Source organism: Anomalospiza imberbis, chromosome 1 (assembly GCF_031753505.1).
Source record: "Anomalospiza imberbis isolate Cuckoo-Finch-1a 21T00152 chromosome 1, ASM3175350v1, whole genome shotgun sequence".
NCBI lineage: Eukaryota > Metazoa > Chordata > Aves > Passeriformes > Viduidae > Anomalospiza > Anomalospiza imberbis.
Window position 1 is genome coordinate 108,218,478 of NC_089681.1, and position 21,285 is coordinate 108,239,762.

Genomic DNA, 21,285 nt, shown 5'->3' on the forward strand with positions numbered 1-21,285 from the left:
TCCTCATGCTGTGTGTAGAAGCACTTCAAATGCAGTTCTTTGTACCCAGTGCCTTGTGTAGCCAACTAAGGATCTCACTGGCACATGGTCTCTCCATCTTTGGTGTGCCATTTTCTTGCTCATCCCTGGTGAGCCTCACTGTATCCCTTTGCTCTGCACACTTCTGCGGGGAGTTTACTCAGGAGTTAAAAGTCACAGTATGAACCAGCCTACAGCATGAGTAACAAAGCCATTGGCTCTCCTAAAATAGTTGGACCTGAGATCTGTAAAGTTTTTATATCCCTTGGGACCGGATGATGCCAAAAGAATGTTTACTTTAAAATGGGTACTCCAAACTAGGTAAGCAAGCACAGGCAGCTCCCAATTTAATTAATAATTCAGAGCACAGGAACCTGAAGACCTGACAGGAATGAGAAGGTTTAACACCAGCCTTTGGGGTCTGGTTTGTCTGTCCCCGCTTGCCAAGTGCTCTGTAAAAGAAGCTGCTGGTGACATGGCTCTTTACAGGAACTGCTAAAACATTCCTTGCCAGCAAACAGGAATTGGGTTCACAGAAATACATACATATATACATATATATATATATATATTTCGTGGTAGAAACTGGATAGCTGTGTGTCTTCAGTACCTAGAATTTAAACCTGTACTATTTTTGTGGAGGAAAAGTGTTGCTACACTTAGGGTAATGTAAAGAATTACTTTTTTCCTTCAAGCTCTGTGTTTGCAACCCACTCTTACAGCCAAAACTGTTATTTCAGCTGTTGTTAGGAGCTTACCTGTGCAGGCCTGTGCTGATGCATTTTTGTGATGGATGTTCTAATTGCCAGGACCATTCAGCTGTTTTCTAAAAAATTAAAATGACTGTGAATCCATGCTGGAACAAAAAGACCCTTTTGTTTCCTCTTTATGGAAATCCCCAGGGACCCCTGTGTGTGATCTACATAAGCAAGTAACCTGTCTGGAATTGCAATCAGAGGCACTGCAAATACCCTCCTCACAGAGGACAGTGAATTGCTGCCACAGCCTCTCCCCTAACAGACCATCTGAGGAGTTATTGAACCTCTCAAGCAGCCTGCTTGGAATGAAGCAGCTTAATGTCCTCCTTTTACCTAAGGAAAGGAAAATAGGCATGTTAAAAGATAGATATACTGCAAACATGGTGCAGTTTTCACTATGAAAAAAAGGAAACTTCTTGGTCAGGCTCAGAAGAGGATATAACCCTAAGTTTTGTTCAGTTTCTGCAAAATCTTTCCAACTAAGTAAAAGCTAATGTCAAGCTAAGTACTTCTCTGCTTATAGTACCTGCAATAAATTAAGAGCTTTAAAAATCTTCCCCAGATTGTGCTTAAGCTCCCCAAAGTTAAAAAGAAGACATAGAAGAAATGCTGGTGGGTTTAGTTTTCTGACTTTAAACAAAACAGAAAACAGTGTTTCACTTGCAAGTTCTCTTGATGAACATGAAAGCAATATATTTGTAAGGAAAACAGAGATGCTTAGTTTTGCATCAATATGAGCTGAAGGGAAATCACAAGTTATCTCACGATGCATGCTGGTATTGAAGAACTGACTGTCTTGTCTCTGGTTTTGCATGAAAGGATTTAACTGTGGATGGCAGTGAGTGAGGATACAAATCAGGAACCAGTTTGGCAGAAATTTGGTAAGAGGACTAACATTTACACTGTTCTGCTTCTGTTCTTGAGGGCAAAAAAGCTGCTGTTGTCAGCAACACTCACTTAACAATTGTCATGTGGCAGGAAAGTGATGAACAGGATGAGCAGCTGCCTGTGTTCTGGTCTGGAGGTTTATCTACCCTGGAGGCTTTTAGTACAGTGGGACTGGCTCTGTAAAGTGGTGGGTTAAATTATACTTATTACTTTACCTCCAGGGAGAATTAAACTAAGTCTGATTAAGGTCACTCAAATCCTGAATGTGAGGGTTCAGATTCATGAAGGAGAGACCAAAGGATGTGAAGATCCTTTTCATCAGAGGCTTTGCTTATGGGCATGCCTTTACCCTACTGCAGTTAATGTAGCTCTCCCAGTGCTGAATCAGCTTGCATTATATCAAGGGCCAAACTAGCTTGAATTAAGGAAAGTTACCATGGATCCACTGTCAGGCAGCCATTTGCAAGCTCAGAGTAACTCATCCCTAATCCCAGAGACTATGCCTCTGCTTTCACATGTGCTTTCCTTAGCAGGTGCCCTGGGGTTCCGCTGAGATCGATTCCCCCTCTTCTGTTTTTCTACAAGATGGCCCAGGAGGTGGAAGAGACCAAGTTCTGTATCATCATACAGACCTATGCCTGTTTCATGAAGAGTTTCAAGATGACAACCAATTATTAGAGATACACAGACACCTTAGGGGAGATTTTGCAGTTGATCATGGAGCATCCTGGGCTCCTTTCCCTTGGAAGGAGATGCTTTGCTGCTGACAGGAGCATGGTGCCAAGTAACAGCAGAGCCCAACTCAAAACCTAGCCAGAATCACTGTTTTCTCCATAACTGGAACTGAGCCTGAATTGTGATTTGGAAATTTCCTTGAAGTATGAGTTGAACGAGCATTGGTCACAGCTGCACACCATCATTAAAGCAAAACCCTGTGGTGCTCAGACTTCCTGCAGAGAGGGGAACTTAAATCGGCATAATTTGCATGCCAGCTTACCAGAAAGAAGACATAAGATGTTCAGGTTCATACTTTTATTAACCATTTCTCACTGGCTTCTTTTCAAATTCTTCCCTGCCACATTCTTCTGGGTGGTTGTCACATAAAGATGTGCCACCAGTAGGGACTTCATGGGACTGCCTGCCATCCTGCCCTGGGTCTCCCCACTTTCTGCAGCAGGAATAGCCTGGCCTTTCCTCTTGAAGGGGGCATACTTTTGGTTTGCTCCATTTTGCTGTTGTTTGCAAAGCACCTGGTGTTGCAGGTCATGAGACAGACCCTGCGATCTTGACTCCTGCCTGCTGGCAGCCTTGGCAGGCAGCAGTGGGAAGCTGTGACCATGGGGCAACCTGGGGAGGGCAGGACTAGACCCAACTCCTCATTCCTGTCCCAGCCTCCCAAAAAGACACTGGAAGCTGCCCAAAGGAATCCAGTTCTTGTTCAAGGGTATTTTTTCTCCCCAGTGGAAGTGTTTTGCAGCAGGACACAGCCTAGGAGCAACCTCTGATTTGCCCTGTGCTAGATGATGCACATGAGCAGAAAATTGATGGCATGACACATTGTCCTTTTGGTATCAAAAGAGCTTACCAGGAAAAAAACCCAAAATAAAAGTAAAATAAAGAGAAGATTGCCACATGTGTTTAAGATACCTAAAACATGAAAACCACAGAGTAAACAGTCTGTGACAGGTGTAATCAGGCTGAGGCCCCAGGAGCACACAGTCAGCTCAGCCTAAAAAAAAGTTAATTGTAGGTGTAAAGAGCAAACATCACATGCAGAGTGTGACTCCTGGGTGCTACATCCAGTCTGGCCCCCCTGCAGCAACTGTCCCTTCACTTCTCTACTATTCATGTCTTTCTTTCCCACGAGCAGCTTCCATGGAAAAGGAACTAAATTACAAATCACCTATTTTTTTTTCCTCACCAAACTGGCCAGTTGCAATGATCTTTTTGTTTGCAATTTAAGGTAGGTCTGACAGCTAGAAGAAAATAACATAAAAACACAGCTCAGGGGATACACAGCTCTGCACCCTTCACCAGATGCTTCAATGACATGTTAGAAGTAAGTTCTGGAGAGAAATCAGGAGCTCACTGACTGCTGCCAGCCACAGCCACAGGTGCTTTTAGTCAGCTCACAATGAGCAGTTCAGAGGGAAGTCAGAGCATGAACATGGGCCATTTCCCCATGGAGGAGGTTTGGCTCCATCTGCTTCTGCTGTGGTTTCTGCAAGGTGACCTCTCGGTTACATGAGCTGCTTTTGAAGGGGTCTGGAGGAAAAGTCTGTGCTAGTTGAAGGTCCCCAGTAGCACTGACCCACCTTGTGTTGTCACCAGACTTCATCCCCAGGCATTATTCTGGACAAGCTGGTGCAGAACATGTGGAATACTTAGGTGCATTTGTCTTGCATTGAGCCCACCAGACTCAGCTACCTTTTGTGATGGTGGACCGACTAGAAAAGCAATCTACAGCAGAAAAAGCCCAATAGTTTTTTGTTTACTGGTGCTTAATGATCAGCTTTGCAGGCCAACAGCAATGAGCACTGTGCCTAAACTCACAGATAAGAAAGAGAAGTTGGAGGTAGAGATTAATCACTTGCTGCAGAAGATGCAAATATTTAAGACTGCAAAGTACTACTAAAGCCAGGTACTTTTCCTTCTTAGTTGTTAAATCACTTAAGAGGAAAATTTCAATTTTTCTCATTAATCTTTTGCAAGGTACAGTACTTTTAGATTACTTTTTATATGTGCACACTGGGGAGTCTACAGCTTGTTAAAAATGAGATTGCAGTGACTGTAGTACATCCAAAGACTTAATCAGCACAGTGCCATAGAGAAGCTGAAGACCTAATGTAGGCTAAATGTAAATTTGTAAAATGGAAATAAGCAAATAATTCATATCAGCGACATTAGTTTGTGTGTGGTTTGTTCATCTTCCGGCCTGAGTTGTTTCAAAGAGTTGAGGTTTTTATTAAAGGTAGAAGAAGAAGAAGTACAAGGAAGAGAGTCACAGTCCTGCTTCAGAGTTGTTTCAAATCAGTTGTCTTCCCCCATCTTTCCTCTCCAGGCTACGAAGCTTCCTTCAGGACTGAGGAGCAATCTGGCTGAAGATGGCAGCTGCAAATGTTGTGAGTATACAGCTATGTCACTGTTAATCTCCTTTTCCTTTCCCCCTCTTTGCCTCCATCAGTTTTCTGCCGCTTTCGAGCCACTGGTACCATCCCCACATAGCAGTAACACAAGGACTTCTTCTCCCCTTCTTTCCAAGTTCGGCATTTTGCCTTTTGTTATGTATTTGAAGCCAAGCAAACCATGGTTTGAATTTCCTGACAGACATAATGCTTTCACCACCTGCCATTTTAGTAACTGAAGTTAGCCAGATGTCATGAACTGCTCTTTTGTGAGATTTTCACTCAATGGGTCATTTTTATAAATCTCTGCTGTGCTGCACATTCCAAGCAATCTGAAATGACCTGTTTCACTGACAGCCTTTGCACTTTCTTATTTAAATGGAATACATTAAGCATCTTCAATTGCATCTGGTGGAGAGGGGCAAATGTACACTTTACTGAGCCTCTCAACAGAAATTTACTAGATGTCCTATTGCAGGTCACACATCCTGGCAAGAGTAGCCTGGATTACTACAGGAATGACAGCATGGTGCTGTCCTTGTGTGAGAACCCAGTGAACAGCACAGACTTCATGTGCGACAAGAGGCAGGTCAGGCAGTTTGCTCAAGCCTTCCTGCCAGTGTTTTTCTGGCTCATCTTTGCTGTGGGCACAGTGGGGAACACCTTGGTTGTGCTTGTCTATTGCAAATACCACTTCAGGAGGAGCATGATGGATCTGTACCTGCTGCACCTGGCTATCGCCGACCTCCTGCTCCTTTTCACCTTCCCCTTCTGGGCCAAAGCTGCTTACGATGGATGGATCTTTAAAGACTTCATGTGCAAAGTTGTGAACAGCATATATAAGATCAACTTCTATGGCTGCAGCTTGCTTCTGACCTGCATCAGCTTTGACAGGTACATCACTATAGTCCAAGCGATGAAAGCTAAAACTTGTAAGCGAAGGTGGCTCCTGCGCAGCAGGCTCATGTGCCTGGCTGTCTGGCTGACATCTATGAGTCTGTGCATCCCAGAACTCATTTACAGCCAGAGCACACAAGTGGGTGATGTAACAGTTTGCAAAATTATGTACCCACCAAATGTCAGCGTGATCTTCAGAGTTACGGTCCTGGCCTTGAAAGTTATCATAGGATTCTTCCTCCCGCTCCTTGTCATGGTGATTTGTTATGCCCTTATCATCAACACCCTCCTACAAGCCAAAAGATTTCAAAAGCAGAAGTCGCTGAAGATCATCACCATGATCCTCACCACTTTCCTTCTCTCTCAGTTCCCTTACAATATTGTTTTGCTGGTCAAAGCCATCAACACCTACACAGAGGTGGTGCACAGTTGTCAGGCTGCCAACCAGCTGGACATCGGACTGCAGGTCACCCAGATCATCGCCTTCCTCCACAGCTGCCTCAACCCCTTCCTCTATGTCTTTGCTGGCGAGCGGTTCAGGATGGCGCTGGGCAGGATGATGCAAAGCTGTGGCTGTTGCTGGAGCAGGGGCCAAGAGCACTTCTCTGCCTGTGACAGCCAGGAGCACAGCTCAAACTGGTCCTTTGCCTTGCTGGGGAGGCGGCGGGTCAGGAACTCCCTGATCCTCAACACTCACTGGACCTCCTCTGTTATGTCCCCTCCTTGCAAAGTCATCCCGTAAGTTAGTCCTCAGCTTCTCCTCTCCAGAGAAGCACTAAGCTTTTTGGAAACCATCTGTATACCCCAAAGATTATCCCAGAGGGGCAGAAAGGGTTGGGGGCCTGCCCTTGATGTGCGGGACCCAACTGAGGGTTGCTGGCTGAGAGAACAGGAAACCTTTGGCAGATGGGAGCAAAATTGAAACATACTTGTTATAAACAGAACTGATAGATGTCAAAAACTATCTTTGTGACAGCTGGTCCATCTGCAGCTCAGACCACAGCCTGAAATAACAAGTCTCATAGCAGGTAATACACCCAGCTATGGCAGCAGCAGAGGCAGATGAAGTGTTCTGACCACAGGAAGCAGCAGCAGGGGGTTCAGCCTTCATTTGCTGTCACACCAGGTTCCCCTAAGAATGTGGCCTGACTTGGGAGCCCTGCCAGATTCCTACACCAGATCCCATCCTGTGTAAAGGAGAATGGTCTTTAGCTCTGACACTGGTTTGTAGCAGTGAGCAAATGCTGCTCTCTGTGCCTGGGCAAATGCAACTCTGTTTGGCTGCATAGGTGGTTTTTCTTGCAAAGTAAAAGCCAATTGTTCATGTACATAAAGTGAGCATTGCAGAATGTGGTCTTTCTTCTGTATTTTAGCTGTGTGATGTCAGGTACGATGGCTCCTCTTTTGATACTGGAAACAAATCACCCCTCACAATAAAAAATTAAGGGCTTTGGAGACATTGTTTGTCCCAGGGATATTTGCTGTATGGTGCAAAGCTGTCATAAACCAGAACACAAAAACCAAACCAAATGGTTCAGCTGACCACCAGTTATGCACCAATATCTTTGAAAAATATTTTTAACCTAGCACCAGCAAGACAGGGAGTAATTAAATGTCAAACCTAATGAAATTTGGAATGAGACATCAGGTTGTGGAGGCTGCCATTCCCAGAAGTGATGTGCTGTAATGCACCCCAAAACCTGAGCCCACAGGACGTCATTTATCTGTTCCCCCTTGCTTATCCCCTCACAGGGACATGGCCTTGACAGTCCTGCCTGACCACAGCCTGTACTTCCCACTCTTCAATTGCAGAATGTAGTGCTCAGGAGGCTTTGTTTTAAATAATCTCATGTAACCTGGTTTGCCTTCTGGTACTTAGCTCTTGCAGGGAAAAAGAGTTTTCATTGTGCATTTATCATTAAAGCATGTTGGTAAACAAGAGCTTTCTGCAGAGTTTGGTGCTGCTTTTCTAGCTAATAAGGTATACCTGGGCGAATGGGGGGTTGAAGTTTCATATACATTTATTAGGATTTTTTTTTAACCTTTTCCTTAGGAGGAAAAATGGTAAAAGATATATATAATTTTCACTGTATGTATAGGAAGGCTATGGGGAGTTTTTGTGATTTGTTCTCAGTAAACAGAAGCCAAAATTAAATAAAGGCACTGCCACATACACCAAGGGGACAAACTGGTTGTTTCTTGCCCACGCATTCTTCCCAGTTCATACACATATAATCCACACACATAACCTGTTTGCAATCACAGCATTTACCCCTCTCAAAAGAAGCCAAAGGAAAACTTTGCTAAGAGAGTCTATTTCAAGAATCTAACCCTTGTGGTGTGGAAGCTACAGCTGAGAACCCTGCAGGCACCAGAGGAGGTTTAGGCTCCTGAGATGAGGGCTGGGGTACAGGGCAGGTTTCTGAGGGGAGGAGGGAGCACAGTGGGGGGCAGATGCTTCCCCACAGCAGCTCAGCCCTACTACCCCTTCCTGAGGCTGGGGATGATAGGGCACATACTCAGAGGGTTCTCCTGGCTCCCAAAGAGCCCTTGAGTTAATGCAAACAAACAAGTGTGCAAACTTTAGCTGCTGCAAGCTCCTCTTCCCTGCACTACGTCTCACCAGCCCCAGGAACCTGAACTTTGTGGCCATCTCACAGAAAGTAAAGCTTCTTCAGTCCGCAAAATGCAATGGGAAATACTTGTGCTCAATCAGCAGGTGAAACTGCTGAGGGTGGTGAAACAGCAATGAATTTGCAGCAGTTTGGGGTGACAGGGTTGTCCCTGGGTCATGCACATCCTACTCTGAGTCAGGGTGCTCCCATCACTGTGCCAGGGGAAGTTGGGGACCAGCCTCCTTTGGGGGTGCTTTTTACTCTTGAGGTTTGTTCCACCACGGCTGCCTGCAGTCCAGCAGCTGCTGGTGGCTTCCCAAGCTGCTCTCACCACACAAACTCAAGGGGAAGCTGCCTCCCTGCACCCCTCTGGCTGCAGCCTCATCAGCAACCCTTCTTGTTGGTCAGGGCAGCAGGGACTCAGTCATGGAGGTGTTTTCTGCCATTACTCCCTCTTGCATCTGCTGGGGGCCTCCGTCTCCCAGCTCCTTGTGGTCAAACCCTTCTTGGGCTCCTCTGTCCCTTTGCTTTGATATTTTACTTGCATTTATCCCACCACAATCCTTCTTGTGCCTGGCTAGGGTGTCCCCAGCCTTCACCTGATGCTCTCTTCCAGGATGGGAGGTTTCCTCACAGGCAAAGGGTATTGCCTCCCTTGCTCCATGAGCAGTCCCAGGGGACTCTGCTCATGTTTTATGCACAGCTCTAGCAGGATGGGCACCCAGCAGTTGCTGGAAGTCCTGGTAGAGGCCTGAGATCTCCCATAGCTTGGGTCCCCTCCCTGCTCTTTGAAGTCAGTTTTTCCTAGATGTTCCCAGTTTTGGGCTGTAGTCTCCTATGCTGTTGCTCTTCTTCAAAGAGGCAGCTGGACTCATCCCTGCCCCAAGTGCTGCGTTGTCACCATGGTGCAGGCAGTCATGTAGAGCAGCACCAGCCTGCTTGTGGTACAAGGGGAGGAAGCTGGGAGAGCCCAGGGGAAACTTTCACTCTCTGCAGGCAAACCTGCCTACCTGGTGCCTGCTCTGCCCGAAACAGAGACATCTTTATAGAAGCACCTCTTCCAGAGAGCAGGGAAGTGACAGAAGGATGTGGAAGTACAGCAATAATTACTATTTTTGGACTTCAGGCATCCCTGTGACACTTCAAGGACCAATGAAGAGGATATGACAACCTTGTGGCAGCTTCACATGGTCCCCACAGAAAAATGTTACCCTGTTGGTGCCAAGGCCTGTTCTTGGGGCACAGACTGGAAATATAAAACAGAAGTAGGGTTGGGAGAGCCTTTCCCCTAGCACCAAGGGAGGGGATATTACCCAGGATGGATAAAAATCCATTACTGGAGATGGACACAAAGACTTTCAATGGCTGCAGCAGTTCTCTGCAGAGCTGAGGTACAGCAAGGCATGGTCACTTATACATGTACTGGCTATATGTAAAACTCACTCTTTGCAGGTCCCTCATACTCCAGATTAGGCTTTGTCGGAGCCTCTCCCAGAGGGAAGCTTGTGAATGTAGAGCCAGGAGTCCAGATGTCTTTGTGAATGTAGAGCCAGGAGTCCAGATGCCTCTGGAGATGCTCTGAAACATCAACTGGTAATTGTAGCTTTGAAATGAGGGGACAGCAATATAAATTTCATAAAAACCCCAAGTAGATTATACAATTATCAGATTTATCTTCCACAAAATGCTATCTCTACAAGGCAAAAAAGGGACAAACATTCGCAGTGATAAAGAATTTTATTCTTAAATTCCTGAGGTTAAAAAAGGGAAAAAAAATCATCAAGAAAAACATTCCAACACAACCATTAACATTTCTGTAACTGTACAGACACTGGTATACATGATTTTTCCTATATCTGGAGCAGGAAGTTTGATGTGATCAGGGCTTGCAATTCTTTGTCAGTTAAGACCAAAAGATGCTTCTGAACAAGTTACAACCTCAGTGACTGAGCATAATTAAAACTATAGTGCAATTTCAGTTTTAGGAAAGAAGTCAGGCTTTTGTAGCTTTGCTATTTTTTAATGTGGTACACTCTTGTGCAATACCGCTTTCATTTTTCATAAAGAAACAGTGAGTAATGTGGAGTAAAAGAACACTGTCATTTTCTTGAAGAAACTACATTCTTTCCTTTGCATAAACCTCCTCGTAATAAAAAAATTTACCCTCTGTATCTCCTTACCCTTTCCAGCATCCATAAAAACATCTAATTGCTTATGCTGACCACAATGTATAATCTCTTTGTCCTATGAATGTGACATCTCCTTCAATTAATTTCATGATCAATTTAAAATATTTTTCTCTTTATTGCATTCCTGCAGATAATAAAAAGCCTAATTCAACACATCACCTGAGCACCTATAAACAGATTTTTTCAGCATTGCTGGCATAACTCACATGAACAAGCATTTTATGAATGGAAGAATGAGATGCTTGAATGAAATAATCTCTTGCACAAGCCTGCCCTTGTGCAAAGTTCTTTATTGGATTTCCATTATTCCAGTGATGAACTGTCCAGGACATTTAAACAAAATGTCTCTATTAATGTCAGCTTCTTTGAACAGCTGCACTCCTGTCCACTTGTAGCTTACCAGCCTGATACTTCATCATTTGAAACTTTTTCTCTTTAAGTACTGTCTTTGGTTAGAAGCAAACATTTTCTTTTCATCTTTATACTACAGGTTCTGACTCCCACTCTTAGTCCTCTTTCAGAGAGAGAAAAAAAATCCATAAAATTAGTCTCAAAGGGCAGGAAAACCTGAAGAAAAGGGACCATAAAGATTCAAATGCTAAATGAGAATAATCCAGTGGATTTACTCTCCTTTTCCCAAATATAGGCTTCAGCCAGTCTCAGGACTGTCTACATGAAAGACTTTCAGAGAAACATCTGGCTTACTACATGGAGAGCTACATGAACAGGGGCTTAAAAATATTTGCCACACAATAAAAAAAAGTCAAGAACTGGATGTGGAGAGAAATCAAGAGGCAAGGCTGTCAAATTATTTTTAGTAGAGAGACTTCAAATACTTTTTAACAGAGATGTCATATTTTGGCTGAAGATATTTGACAGTGTCCCTTTACTTTACATTCGGCATGTTAAGAAAGATATCCCAGTAAAATTAGTATTCTAAGTAAACAACAGCAAAATGTTTTTAAAAACCACACTTAAAAGCTTAAAATAAAACTGCAGCAGACTTCAGTAACAGCTCAGTGAAATTGCATAGCATATGGTACACAGTACTCCATTTTTAAGCAATAAATAATCTTTTCTTGCCTAATTAAATATAAAACATAGCTTAAAGACTGAAATATGCTGTAATTAATGAACCAATCCACGCCATTTATTGCTGTTCATTGCCCACTTCAGTCTCTCATCCATTTCATTTTCATGCACACAACTACTGCAGCCTTCAGGAGCTTGCACTTTCCACTGACCACTCTGCCTGGCAGAGGGTTGGGAGCACACCACCACCATGGGGAAAAAGGCAGCTGAAGGCAAAGGAACGCTGTTGATGAGTCAGAGACCTAAATCCTAGGTGCTCCATGAAAAGTAGTCATTCTTTAACAATCTTTTTCAGGATCACTGTATTATAGATTGTTAACAACTGGAACAAATGAGCAACCTTTAGCTTTAACTGCAATTATTTTCTTTTCTATGATCAGAAATTTCCCTCTGCCTCAACTGCTCCTGTGTAAATGTCCAATACTTGCTTTGTGATCTCCACCTTTTAAACAACCACTCCTTTGGGGTGGGAGATTCCTTATGAGTATTGGATTGGACCAGCAAAACATAAACACCAGCTGGCCTCTCCTGACCACCTTCCCTAGCTGAGCTCATTCCTCCAAGTCCCTCTCCTTGCTTTTTACCAGTTTGCCCCTTTCCTCTCCCCAAACCATTTGCTTCAGTTTATGCTTGCCCTTTTTTCTTCTTTCCCCTCATGCTTTATTTTCTGTCTCCCACCATGACCCCTGAATGTCAGCTACAGCTGCCACCAAGTCTCTACAGGGTTCCTCACAGGTCTTGCTGGTCTTCTACTAACTGCTGCACTAAACCCCTCCAGGTCTGAGGTTTCTGGGGAGAACAGTAACATGAGAAACTGGACACACTTAAATTACGAGGAGGGCTGGTTGGGAGAAAGAGCTTCTCTTCTTTCTCCTGCCAAATGTTTTGCCATTCTATTGGAAGACAGGTTTTTTTGTACAGAAAAATCCACTTTCAGGTATTTGACAAAAAGCTGAAATTCTATATGGAAAGCAGATGGTTTGCATAGAAGTTTTGTATAAGTGACATAGATAAGCGAGAACCCAGTCTTCCCTTAAAAGGCAGTGTTAACAGCCCCCAAATCTGAGATGGAAAGTTAGCAGTTGGTTAGGGCAACTGCAAGGCTTAGGAAAGGGACAGAATGCACTAACATCACTGAGTGGAGAGCTCACCAGGCCTGGATATGCATTCTGTTTTGAACGGATGTTTTGAGACCCATTCAAACATTATTGCTGCCTTCCACATGGTCTAGAGAGAGAGAGACGCTGCTGATTTCCCCGGAAATTGTGCTTTCCTGTGAATGCTGATGACTAAGGTGCTAAGGCAGGAAAAAGGAATGCTCCTCTTCCCAATATCACCCAGTGAGCAGTACTTTATTCCACTGGGGATGTTCTGCGTTCTGCCACTGGTGCTCACCATAGGAACTGGGTTCCGTGGGCCAACATACAGAGTGCAGTGAGCCAAAGTGAAAGGAGTTGCTGCTTCGTGTTTATTATTTTGTAACCGGTATTCAGTGCCAAAGCATTGGAAAAAGACAGTTAAGACTTACCAAATCTTAGCCCAAAATGTATAAAACTCCTATGGTTTGCTGCTTATAAAACTTGGAAAAGATAAGAAATTCTAGATGGATTACAATAATTGTGAAGACTGAAGTATTGCATAATTGCTGCTCTGACTGTAAGAGCAGTACAGCAGAACAGATATGGTTATGTTTACACCTCAGTGAAGAGGTCAAAAATATGCATTTTTCTTTAAATTTCCTTTTGAAGGATATTTCTGGAAGAAAAATAGCTAAATTTTCAGCAGAGAATTTCAGTTTGCATTTAGATACTCCCACACTTATTTTTCTCCTCACTGAAAAAAGTTGGTTATTATTGACCTGCTAAACCACACAACATGGCTTTTCAGCAATCTGTACACAGTACAGAACCATTAGTGTTCCTGAAAAGGCTTCTGTTTTTAGTGTACACATCTCCTCTTAAGTGCATTAGAACTATTGCATAGTTTCAAAGTCTTCAAAAACAGTGGTAATCAGAATGCTTACACATGTACATAAATAATATCATATCTTAAAAATTTAATTAAAAATATACAGTAGAGTAAAGGCTATGGAAAATCACTTCCATCATAGATGACAGGTCGCTCAACAGCCAAGTGATAAAACACTCTTTTTGAGATAAACCTGTTAAGGAAAGAAAGAGAGCAAAAAGATCATGTTAGCTGAAGCCAACAAAGAGGGGAAGCCTTAGAAGTGTATACAGTTTTTCAATTCAGTGTTGTCAAAAAGAAGTATGCCTGTGCCAGGGCCGTCAGGTTTGTTGTAAAAAAGATGACAATCCTGACTAAACTGTCTTGGAATGAGTCACAAATGACTTGCTTACTAATGTTAACCCTCCCAGAGGTTCAGAAAGAAGAGTGGAATTCTGCTGTGGGGGTAGGAAAAAAACCCAAACAAGAACAAGAACGAAAACTCAGTCTTGAAGACCTCTTGGCAAGGAAAATTTTCTTATACTTCTGAATGGCAGAATAATGGTACATCTGATCAGTTCCACAGCTTGTAAAACCAAGCTTTTTTCACCTTTTACGCCTAGCTAGGACCTACCTAGAGAATGTGTTGTCAAATATCAGGGTATAGATTCCAGCGTTTCTGACTTTCACCTGTCCTCTGATAGTTTCCTTATGAGAGTTGCAGCGAGTCATAGGGATAAGAACCTGGAATTCAATACAGATCAAAATGAAGCTTGTTATCAGCCCTTTAAATTGGCATTTTCTTTCAGAAAACCTTGATTTCAGCCACTGTGAAACTCTCAAAGTGCATCTATGCCTGTAAAATGAATTACTCTAACTGATTAGCATTAAAAACTCACCCAAACTAAAATCTCACAGTGAGACATCTGTTTTCCCTGGATTATGTCTTTATAGCACTAACCTATGGCTATTCATCTCTGCTTTAAACATTGAATCAAATCCTGAGCTTTTAAATGTTAATCTAAGAAACCTTAATAACTTAATCAAGTGGTACATTAAATCCATATATCCAAGAGCAGGATTTAGCTAAATATATATTTTAATATGTTTTTATATTCCCTGTGTTATAAAATAAGCTTTCTCAGCAAATCTCATTTTTTTATCTGTGCTTACAGCAAAAGTGTGTGTATCTGTGGTTCTATGTGTGTTTTGCTGTAAAACCTTAGCACAGCTGTCAGAAGAGCAGCTGACATAGATCAAGGATGACCCTATAAAACACACAGTTTTACCAAAGAAATATATCAAGACAAAAGCAGCATTCATACTTCATTCAGCTTTCAGATTAAGAAAAAGAGATATTTTACAAGGAGCTAATAACCATGCAGTGAATTAACACAAGCTATATAAATGTCTTATTCCCCCAGTAAATCACAGCTATACAGTTCAACCTACCACGGTGGATTAAACCAACAGCTGCCTTGTCTTCAGCAAAACTTTGCAATTAGTTGAGTAAAATAGATTCACTTAATCTGTAATCCTCATGAAATACGGACAGCACATGTAAAACTGGGTACCTTGGGCACAGTAAAGAGATTTTGCACACCATCCAGGCACTTAAGTATATGCTTCATTGTAAGAAATGTAGGTAAACCAAGAAATTTATCTGCTTCCCTGTGGCTTCTGCTCAAGGGCCTGGCAAAACCAGCCTTAAAGAGTTTACAAACTAAGTAAAACTGAGAAAAAGAGAGAATTTTGCAGACTTGGACATTCAATTTTGATTAATAATACTGGGTGAATTTCAGATGCAAACAATAGAAGCTACAGGGCTTTTCAACTCAACTTTTGCAGGCAACATTAAAGATGTAGCTTTGCCTTTAGCAGAACTGCAGCTTAACTGGAGAAACAAACCCTTAATGCATTAGCAACTGGCATTCTGGTGAAGACCTCCTAGCAACACATGTCAATTCCTGTAGCCTGGATGAGTGTAGAGCAGTACAACCTCTAAAGTAGTAAAGAGACAAAGGCCTTACTTTGCACTGATCCAGCGGAGTGTCTTCAGACTCTTGGTAGACAACGCTGAAGGATATGCTTTTGGGGTCTGATGAGAAGATCCAGCTGATTGTTAGTCCCACCTCTGTAACAGTGATGGGAATGATACTGTAGGTGCTGGATTTGATGAACAGCTCTCTGTTGCTCTCTCCAAAATTCATGATCTCTTCTACTGTAAGGGGTAATTTCATCCTGTGAGGGAGAAATATATGATTACTTGAAGAGATACAATCCACTTACTCAGACAAAACCACTAATCATTGATTTTTTTTTCCATCTGTTTCAGGTAGACTCCACATTGTATTTGGGACATGTCCACAAGATGCATGAAAATTCAGCCTCAGATGAAGGTAAAACGTACAAAAAGCTGACTGATATTAAGAACCTTCACTGTTCTAGCACAAGTGGATTTTGTTCACGTATTTATTTCATTTCAACTGAAGAAAACCAGTGCTGGAATAAAGCTTTTTAGAGTTACTACAGATAAGAAAGGAGTGCTGCCCTCTACTGTTCTTTTTAAACAAAAAGTAAGTGACCTGGTTTATTCACCTTCCTAGCTGAATCTAAAAATTTGCACTAGAAACAAGAGGGATCAGAGTTCAGAGGGGACAGGTGGATGGAATGTGAACAGCAGCTCTGTTCTGAAGCACTTAACGGTACATCTGGGTCTGTTTTACCGAACCAAGCTGCAAAAATCTGACTCAAAATACTTCTAGTTAAAAATGAAATTCTTAGCATCTGGATGATGCACAGTCCTACAGCATTAGATGAGCTGACTTCATTCTAATATCTGTTTAAGACTGTGATCAGTGAGGCCCTGAAGCAGGAGAACACTGGTCACTTTCCAGGGGAAACCTGTAATTTCTAAGATCCATGGGATCTCACCTACATTACCCTAACTAAAACTAATCTCATCTGTCACTTTTCAGGCCAAATAAACGGTTTGCAAATCAATGAGATCAGAGTAAGCCACAGTCCTGTTGTGTCTCAGGTAACCTTTGATTTTAATAAAATAAATATCATTCTTGGTTTTGCCTTACAGCCCAGTTATGATTCTAGTTACTGCTTCATTTACCTGGATCTCTGAACAGCAGCAACAAGGTTGAAGCATGGACTGATTTATCTCCTTGCAGTCAAAAGTTTAAAACCTTTCCCATAACTAAGGCAAAATTTCAAAGGTAGGGTTTAAGGGGAAAGTGAACAAAGGTGAATTTCTCTAAGTCATGTGCATTTCCACACATTGGATTCCATTGTTGGTGGTGCAAGTGACATGCTGTATCACTACTGCATGTAACTAGGAATTTCAGAGCAGGACATACGCAGAGAATTGTGCACATACAGTACACACAGAGCTTGAGCTGAGGCTTAGACAAACATTTTGTACTATGGCATGTATCAACCAGAGGAAGCAAAACAGATTCTGGGAAGCCACTGATAAATAACAGATACATGCTCCAAAAGGCCATGAATTCCGTCCCTTTGGCAAAGGTCTGACTAGAGCTGCATTCCTTGACTTGCCCTTGCAGTTTCTTTCAGAGACTGCTAGAACTGCACAGCCTTCTCTCTAAACCCCCTTCATGTTGACAGCAATTCCTGCAATAAAAATAGGAAATGTTTTCTCATGTGATGTGGACCTACATCTTTCCTTCTTATTTCCCTGCTGTTGCACTGAAGTTTTCTAGGACTGAAGAGGGAGCACCTGGCTCATTGCTGCTGCTCTGCATGGTTAAGTTACACCCTCTCATCCTCCTCAGGCCAAATTCTACTGTGGGGCACAAGTGAGCAGCTCTTCCAGGAGGCTGCAAGGCTTGTGCTCACATAGCTGATATCTCAGCCTTTATGCTTTCACCTATAGCAATGAAATCGTTCTGCTTACATAATTTCTCCCGACTTCAACAAGCATATCTCAGCATCTTGAGCAACTTGCCAGTCTTCGGATTCATCGAAAGTTGAAGAATTACACGTGCTGTTTCTAGAACAAGGAAAAGAAGGAAAATCATTATTTTCTGAGAAGTATGTGATCAACTATGATCTGCATGCTGATGCCTTCCTAAAACAGAAATGTTTTGATAGTCCTGATACCAAATTCTAGGATTCTTAGTTGGCCCATTGTAGTGAAAGGACGGGGCAAAACCGCAGCCCCCTTCTTCTCATCAATGTGCACAAATGTAAAACTGTTTTTATCCTGGTTTCATGAGCTAAGAGGAATACATATATACATCTGGAAAATCTTTCCTGCAATCATAACATAAATTTCTTATTGAGACGATGACAGGTTTTGAAGATTTCTGGCAGGTGGGAACTTGAGTGGCAGACACAGGCAAAACAGTCTGCACTTGTCCCTTAAACAAAGCTTGCAAAAGGATAAGACATCTCCCTGGATTTAATCTGGGAGGTTACTATCCAGTTCCTTACTCTGACAATGTACACAAAACATATTTTATTGCTGTTGAATTGCTACCATATTTCTTCTTTTACCAAAAAAATGACAAAAAATACTGCACGATTCAAACACAAATACACCAAAGGTACTGTTACACAATGACAAAACAGGACGTTTCCTCCACACCATGATGTGTCCCGTGAGCACTGAAGCAGAAGGAAGAACCTGCTATCTACTCCTTACCTCAAAAAAAGGTGTATGCTCTGGGTGAACACTGGAGTAGCACCAGGTATGATTTACAGGGTTGGACACAGAGAGAAGGATGAGTTTGAGAGTCAGGAAACAAATGCTGATAGTTTCCAAGTAAATTAAAGCTTCTCTGACTGATTCTTGTTTTGTTTCTCTGCATTCCAGCAGTTTGAGACAATTAAGCTGTCCCAGAAAAAATGCCAAGGATTCTTATTTACAGGGAACCAGCTGGTTGGTCCCTTCCAAAAACCAGTGGAATTTAATAAAATATGTGCTTCTGAACCATCAAGTGCAGTAATTCCCCAAGAGAGCATAATTGCCTCACCTGCTGTAGACCAATTCTCAAAATCAATGCACAGTTTAACATCTTCTTTTAAATCCAATGTGACATTGCTCTACAAGCAGCATTGCTGAGCAGAAGAGCATGAGAGAATATCTCCTTCAGGTGGTTATAAGCAGCATCTGAATATACTGGGTCAACAACCTGCAATCCCATGTCAGTTTAGTGCAGTGACATTATTGTTTGGAAACAGGACGAATTTACTGTTATGACTGCAAATTAAACTGCACCCTCTGTCTATACATTTCCTGAACTGTTATCTCAATATTCCTGTTCTTTTATTCTTGCAGTCTCTTGAATAATTCTTCACTTCTTCAGTAACACTACTACTGTTAATACCCTAAAGAGACAGCTGGGATGTGCATGGGAGACTCAAAGCTGTGCCAAAACCTGAGCTGTAACCAGAATTGTACAAGGAATGTAAGAATTAAGTACTTACTACATGTTGGTTCACAAAGGTTAGTACAACATCTGTGCAAATACTTACTGATACAAATAATTTAATTGTTAACTATCTTAATACAATCAGATAAGAAAAATGATTCTGAAAAAAAACCCCAAAACAACAAACTAGAAAACTAAACTATAGCTTATAAACCTACACGTACATTTTGCTTGCACAGTGGGAACAGCAACTGGCTTCATGCTGTAATCCACATAAGTCTCCCATCCCACCACAGCTACACAGATTTAATTTCACAGCCTTGAATTCATGCAGAGCAAGAGAACTACAAAATGACTGGCTTTCTAGAAGTGTCAAACTCCATTATTTACTAGACAACGCCATTAGAGTTCTTGATTTTAGTCCATTAATTTCATCTTTCATTTGGAAACCTGAAATGTAAATTAAATCCCAGGACCAATATATGTTCATGTTCTCCTCTAGCACATGATTTTCCTTATTCCTGCTGCTGCAACCCAGTACACGGTTAGGGGTTACCTTGCCACTTGGCTGTTCCAACCAATACATTCACCACACATCTAAGGCTAAGGGAATGCTACGTCTCCTAATTTGTGCATTAAACCAAAGTGCCTTATAATCACAAAGAAAATCCTCCTTCTCTTTATGATATCTCACTGAGTCTAACAGTCTAAACTAAGGTCTGGCAGGCTATAATATAAGAAACAGTATCATGATTCAACTGGAGCACTTTTCCCCTGACAACAGATTTTATTCTTGCATGATCCATTCACCCTTTGTGATAGCACTAAGGATGTTCCTACAGCTTGCCAGGTCCCTAGATTATGAATATGCAGCCTCTGGTGTATCTATTTAAACAGTCTGTATTCTTTCACTTCTTCCTCTTTTTAAAAGTGAAATGAAGTGGGGCTAAAAGCAGAAAGAACTGAAACATGGAAAAGACACTACAGCAAGAAGAGAACAGCTCTGATTCAGCAAAGCCTCAAGACACAGATCGTTGGAAGCTGATAGAGCATTTTGAAGAATTATTGCTTCATGCTTGTCTTGTTCTTATGCACTTCCTCAGGTACCTGCTGTTGGACACTGTCCCTAATGTGGATGGCCTTGTCCACTGTGCCTGTTCTTATACATAAAAAGCATTTCTTACATATTATACTAAAAATACTGTGGCCAACATCATAAACAGCTTGGGGAGTTAAAAGTTAGAAGTCACTTTTAGAATTAAAACCTGAAAAAAGATGGTTCAAATCTAGACTCAGCAATTTTCTGTTTTCATAAACATCTGAGCTCTGACAGCTGTAGCGACATGTCAGAGGTGTCAGCTTCATGTGGCTGAGCAGTGAAATCCCAGAAGCCATCTGCCAGTCAGCACTGCAATGATTTCTGGAGAGAACTTCTGTCATCCAGGTGAGACTCTTACCGAATTGTGTGAAAGGCAGAAACCTGAAACGGAGACTGGAGGCTGTACAGAGCCCCTAACAGCTGCTTAGCCCAGCAAATACATCTGAAAATGCAAAGAAACAATCAAAGGCATTATGCTGAAGTGCACCCATGATTCCCTGGGCCTGCTGTCATCTAGCAGGTCAGACCCACCCCAGGTACCCTAAATTAGTTATTAGCCTTCCTTTCCAACCCAACAAAGAGCAATAAAAATAGAAAGAGGACAGTAAAGGATCAGGAGAAAGGATACCACAGGCAGCCCTTGACATGGGCAAGAAAAGAGGCATCATTTGGGATGGAGCAAGGGGGATATAGAGCTCACTGAGTTTTTAACAGGGTGCAAGACAGTGTCTTGCATGAGGGTGTATGGGTGGGAAGGGGATGGAAGTGTTAAGGGCAAACCCTGACATATGTTGAGATGGGAAAGCGTCACACAGACAATTGCAAAACTACACAGAAAAAGATGGATGGACATGAAGATCCATCACTGTGTGCTATGAGTGAGATGCTTACTGCTACAAATGAAATCCCAGCTATTTCTCAAAAAAGTATGTATGACTTAGCTATGCTACATCCTATATGAAACAAAGAAAAACAACCAACAAACAATACAAAAGGACTCCCCAGCCTTAAATCTGGTCACACTCTATCTTCAAGATGAGACAATACAGAGAAAACAAACTAGGGAAAGAATCATGACAAAAGTATATTTCTGTGTTCCAAGTGACAACATGCAAAATATTTTTGATTTTTAATTTTTTTGTTTTGTTTTGTTTTTTATTGTGATAGGGAAGATGTTCAGCAAAGGCTCTGAGATGAAGATAGCTTTCAAACACTGCATTTGAAAAATGTTCAGAACAAGCAATTAGAGATT

At 42.1% G+C, this 21,285-nt stretch overlaps 2 protein-coding genes across 11 annotated transcripts in view; one reads left to right on the forward strand and one right to left on the reverse strand.

The window, feature by feature from the left end:
* The first annotated feature begins 874 nt into the window (after window positions 1–874).
* On the forward strand, window positions 875–7,148 carry CCR9 (C-C motif chemokine receptor 9). 4 transcript variants are annotated; one of them, XM_068204856.1, is made up of 4 exons: window positions 875–1,657; window positions 3,628–3,723; window positions 4,726–4,786; window positions 5,268–7,148. In XM_068204856.1, the coding sequence occupies exons 3-4, from the start codon at window positions 4,769–4,771 to the stop codon at window positions 6,426–6,428; spliced, it is 1,179 nt and encodes a 392-aa protein (XP_068060957.1). In that variant the 5' UTR covers window positions 875–1,657; window positions 3,628–3,723; window positions 4,726–4,768; the 3' UTR covers window positions 6,429–7,148. The 4 variants fall into 4 exon arrangements, with proteins under 4 accessions (XP_068060957.1, XP_068060950.1, XP_068060966.1 ...); XM_068204849.1 differs by lacking the exon at window positions 875–1,657 and having other exon boundaries at window positions 3,604–3,940; XM_068204865.1 differs by lacking the exon at window positions 875–1,657 and having other exon boundaries at window positions 3,604–3,892.
* A 2,871-nt stretch (window positions 7,149–10,019) lies between these two features.
* The window catches only part of FYCO1 (FYVE and coiled-coil domain autophagy adaptor 1), a 45,360-nt gene continuing 34,094 nt past the window's right edge, over window positions 10,020–21,285 (reverse strand). For 5 of the 7 annotated variants that reach the window (XM_068204744.1, XM_068204766.1, XM_068204776.1 and 2 more), the window contains exons 15-19: window positions 20,392–20,475; window positions 17,455–17,550; window positions 15,560–15,770; window positions 14,164–14,273; window positions 10,020–13,743 (exon numbers count right to left, since the gene is read on the reverse strand). In XM_068204744.1, coding sequence (XP_068060845.1) covers window positions 13,668–13,743; window positions 14,164–14,273; window positions 15,560–15,770; window positions 17,455–17,550; window positions 20,392–20,475 — 577 coding nt within the window. In that variant the 3' untranslated portion in view covers window positions 10,020–13,667. The remainder of the gene's footprint in view (window positions 13,744–14,163; window positions 14,274–15,559; window positions 15,771–17,454; window positions 17,551–20,391; window positions 20,476–21,285) is intronic. The other 2 variants (XM_068204786.1, XM_068204756.1) reach the window with 1 other exon arrangement.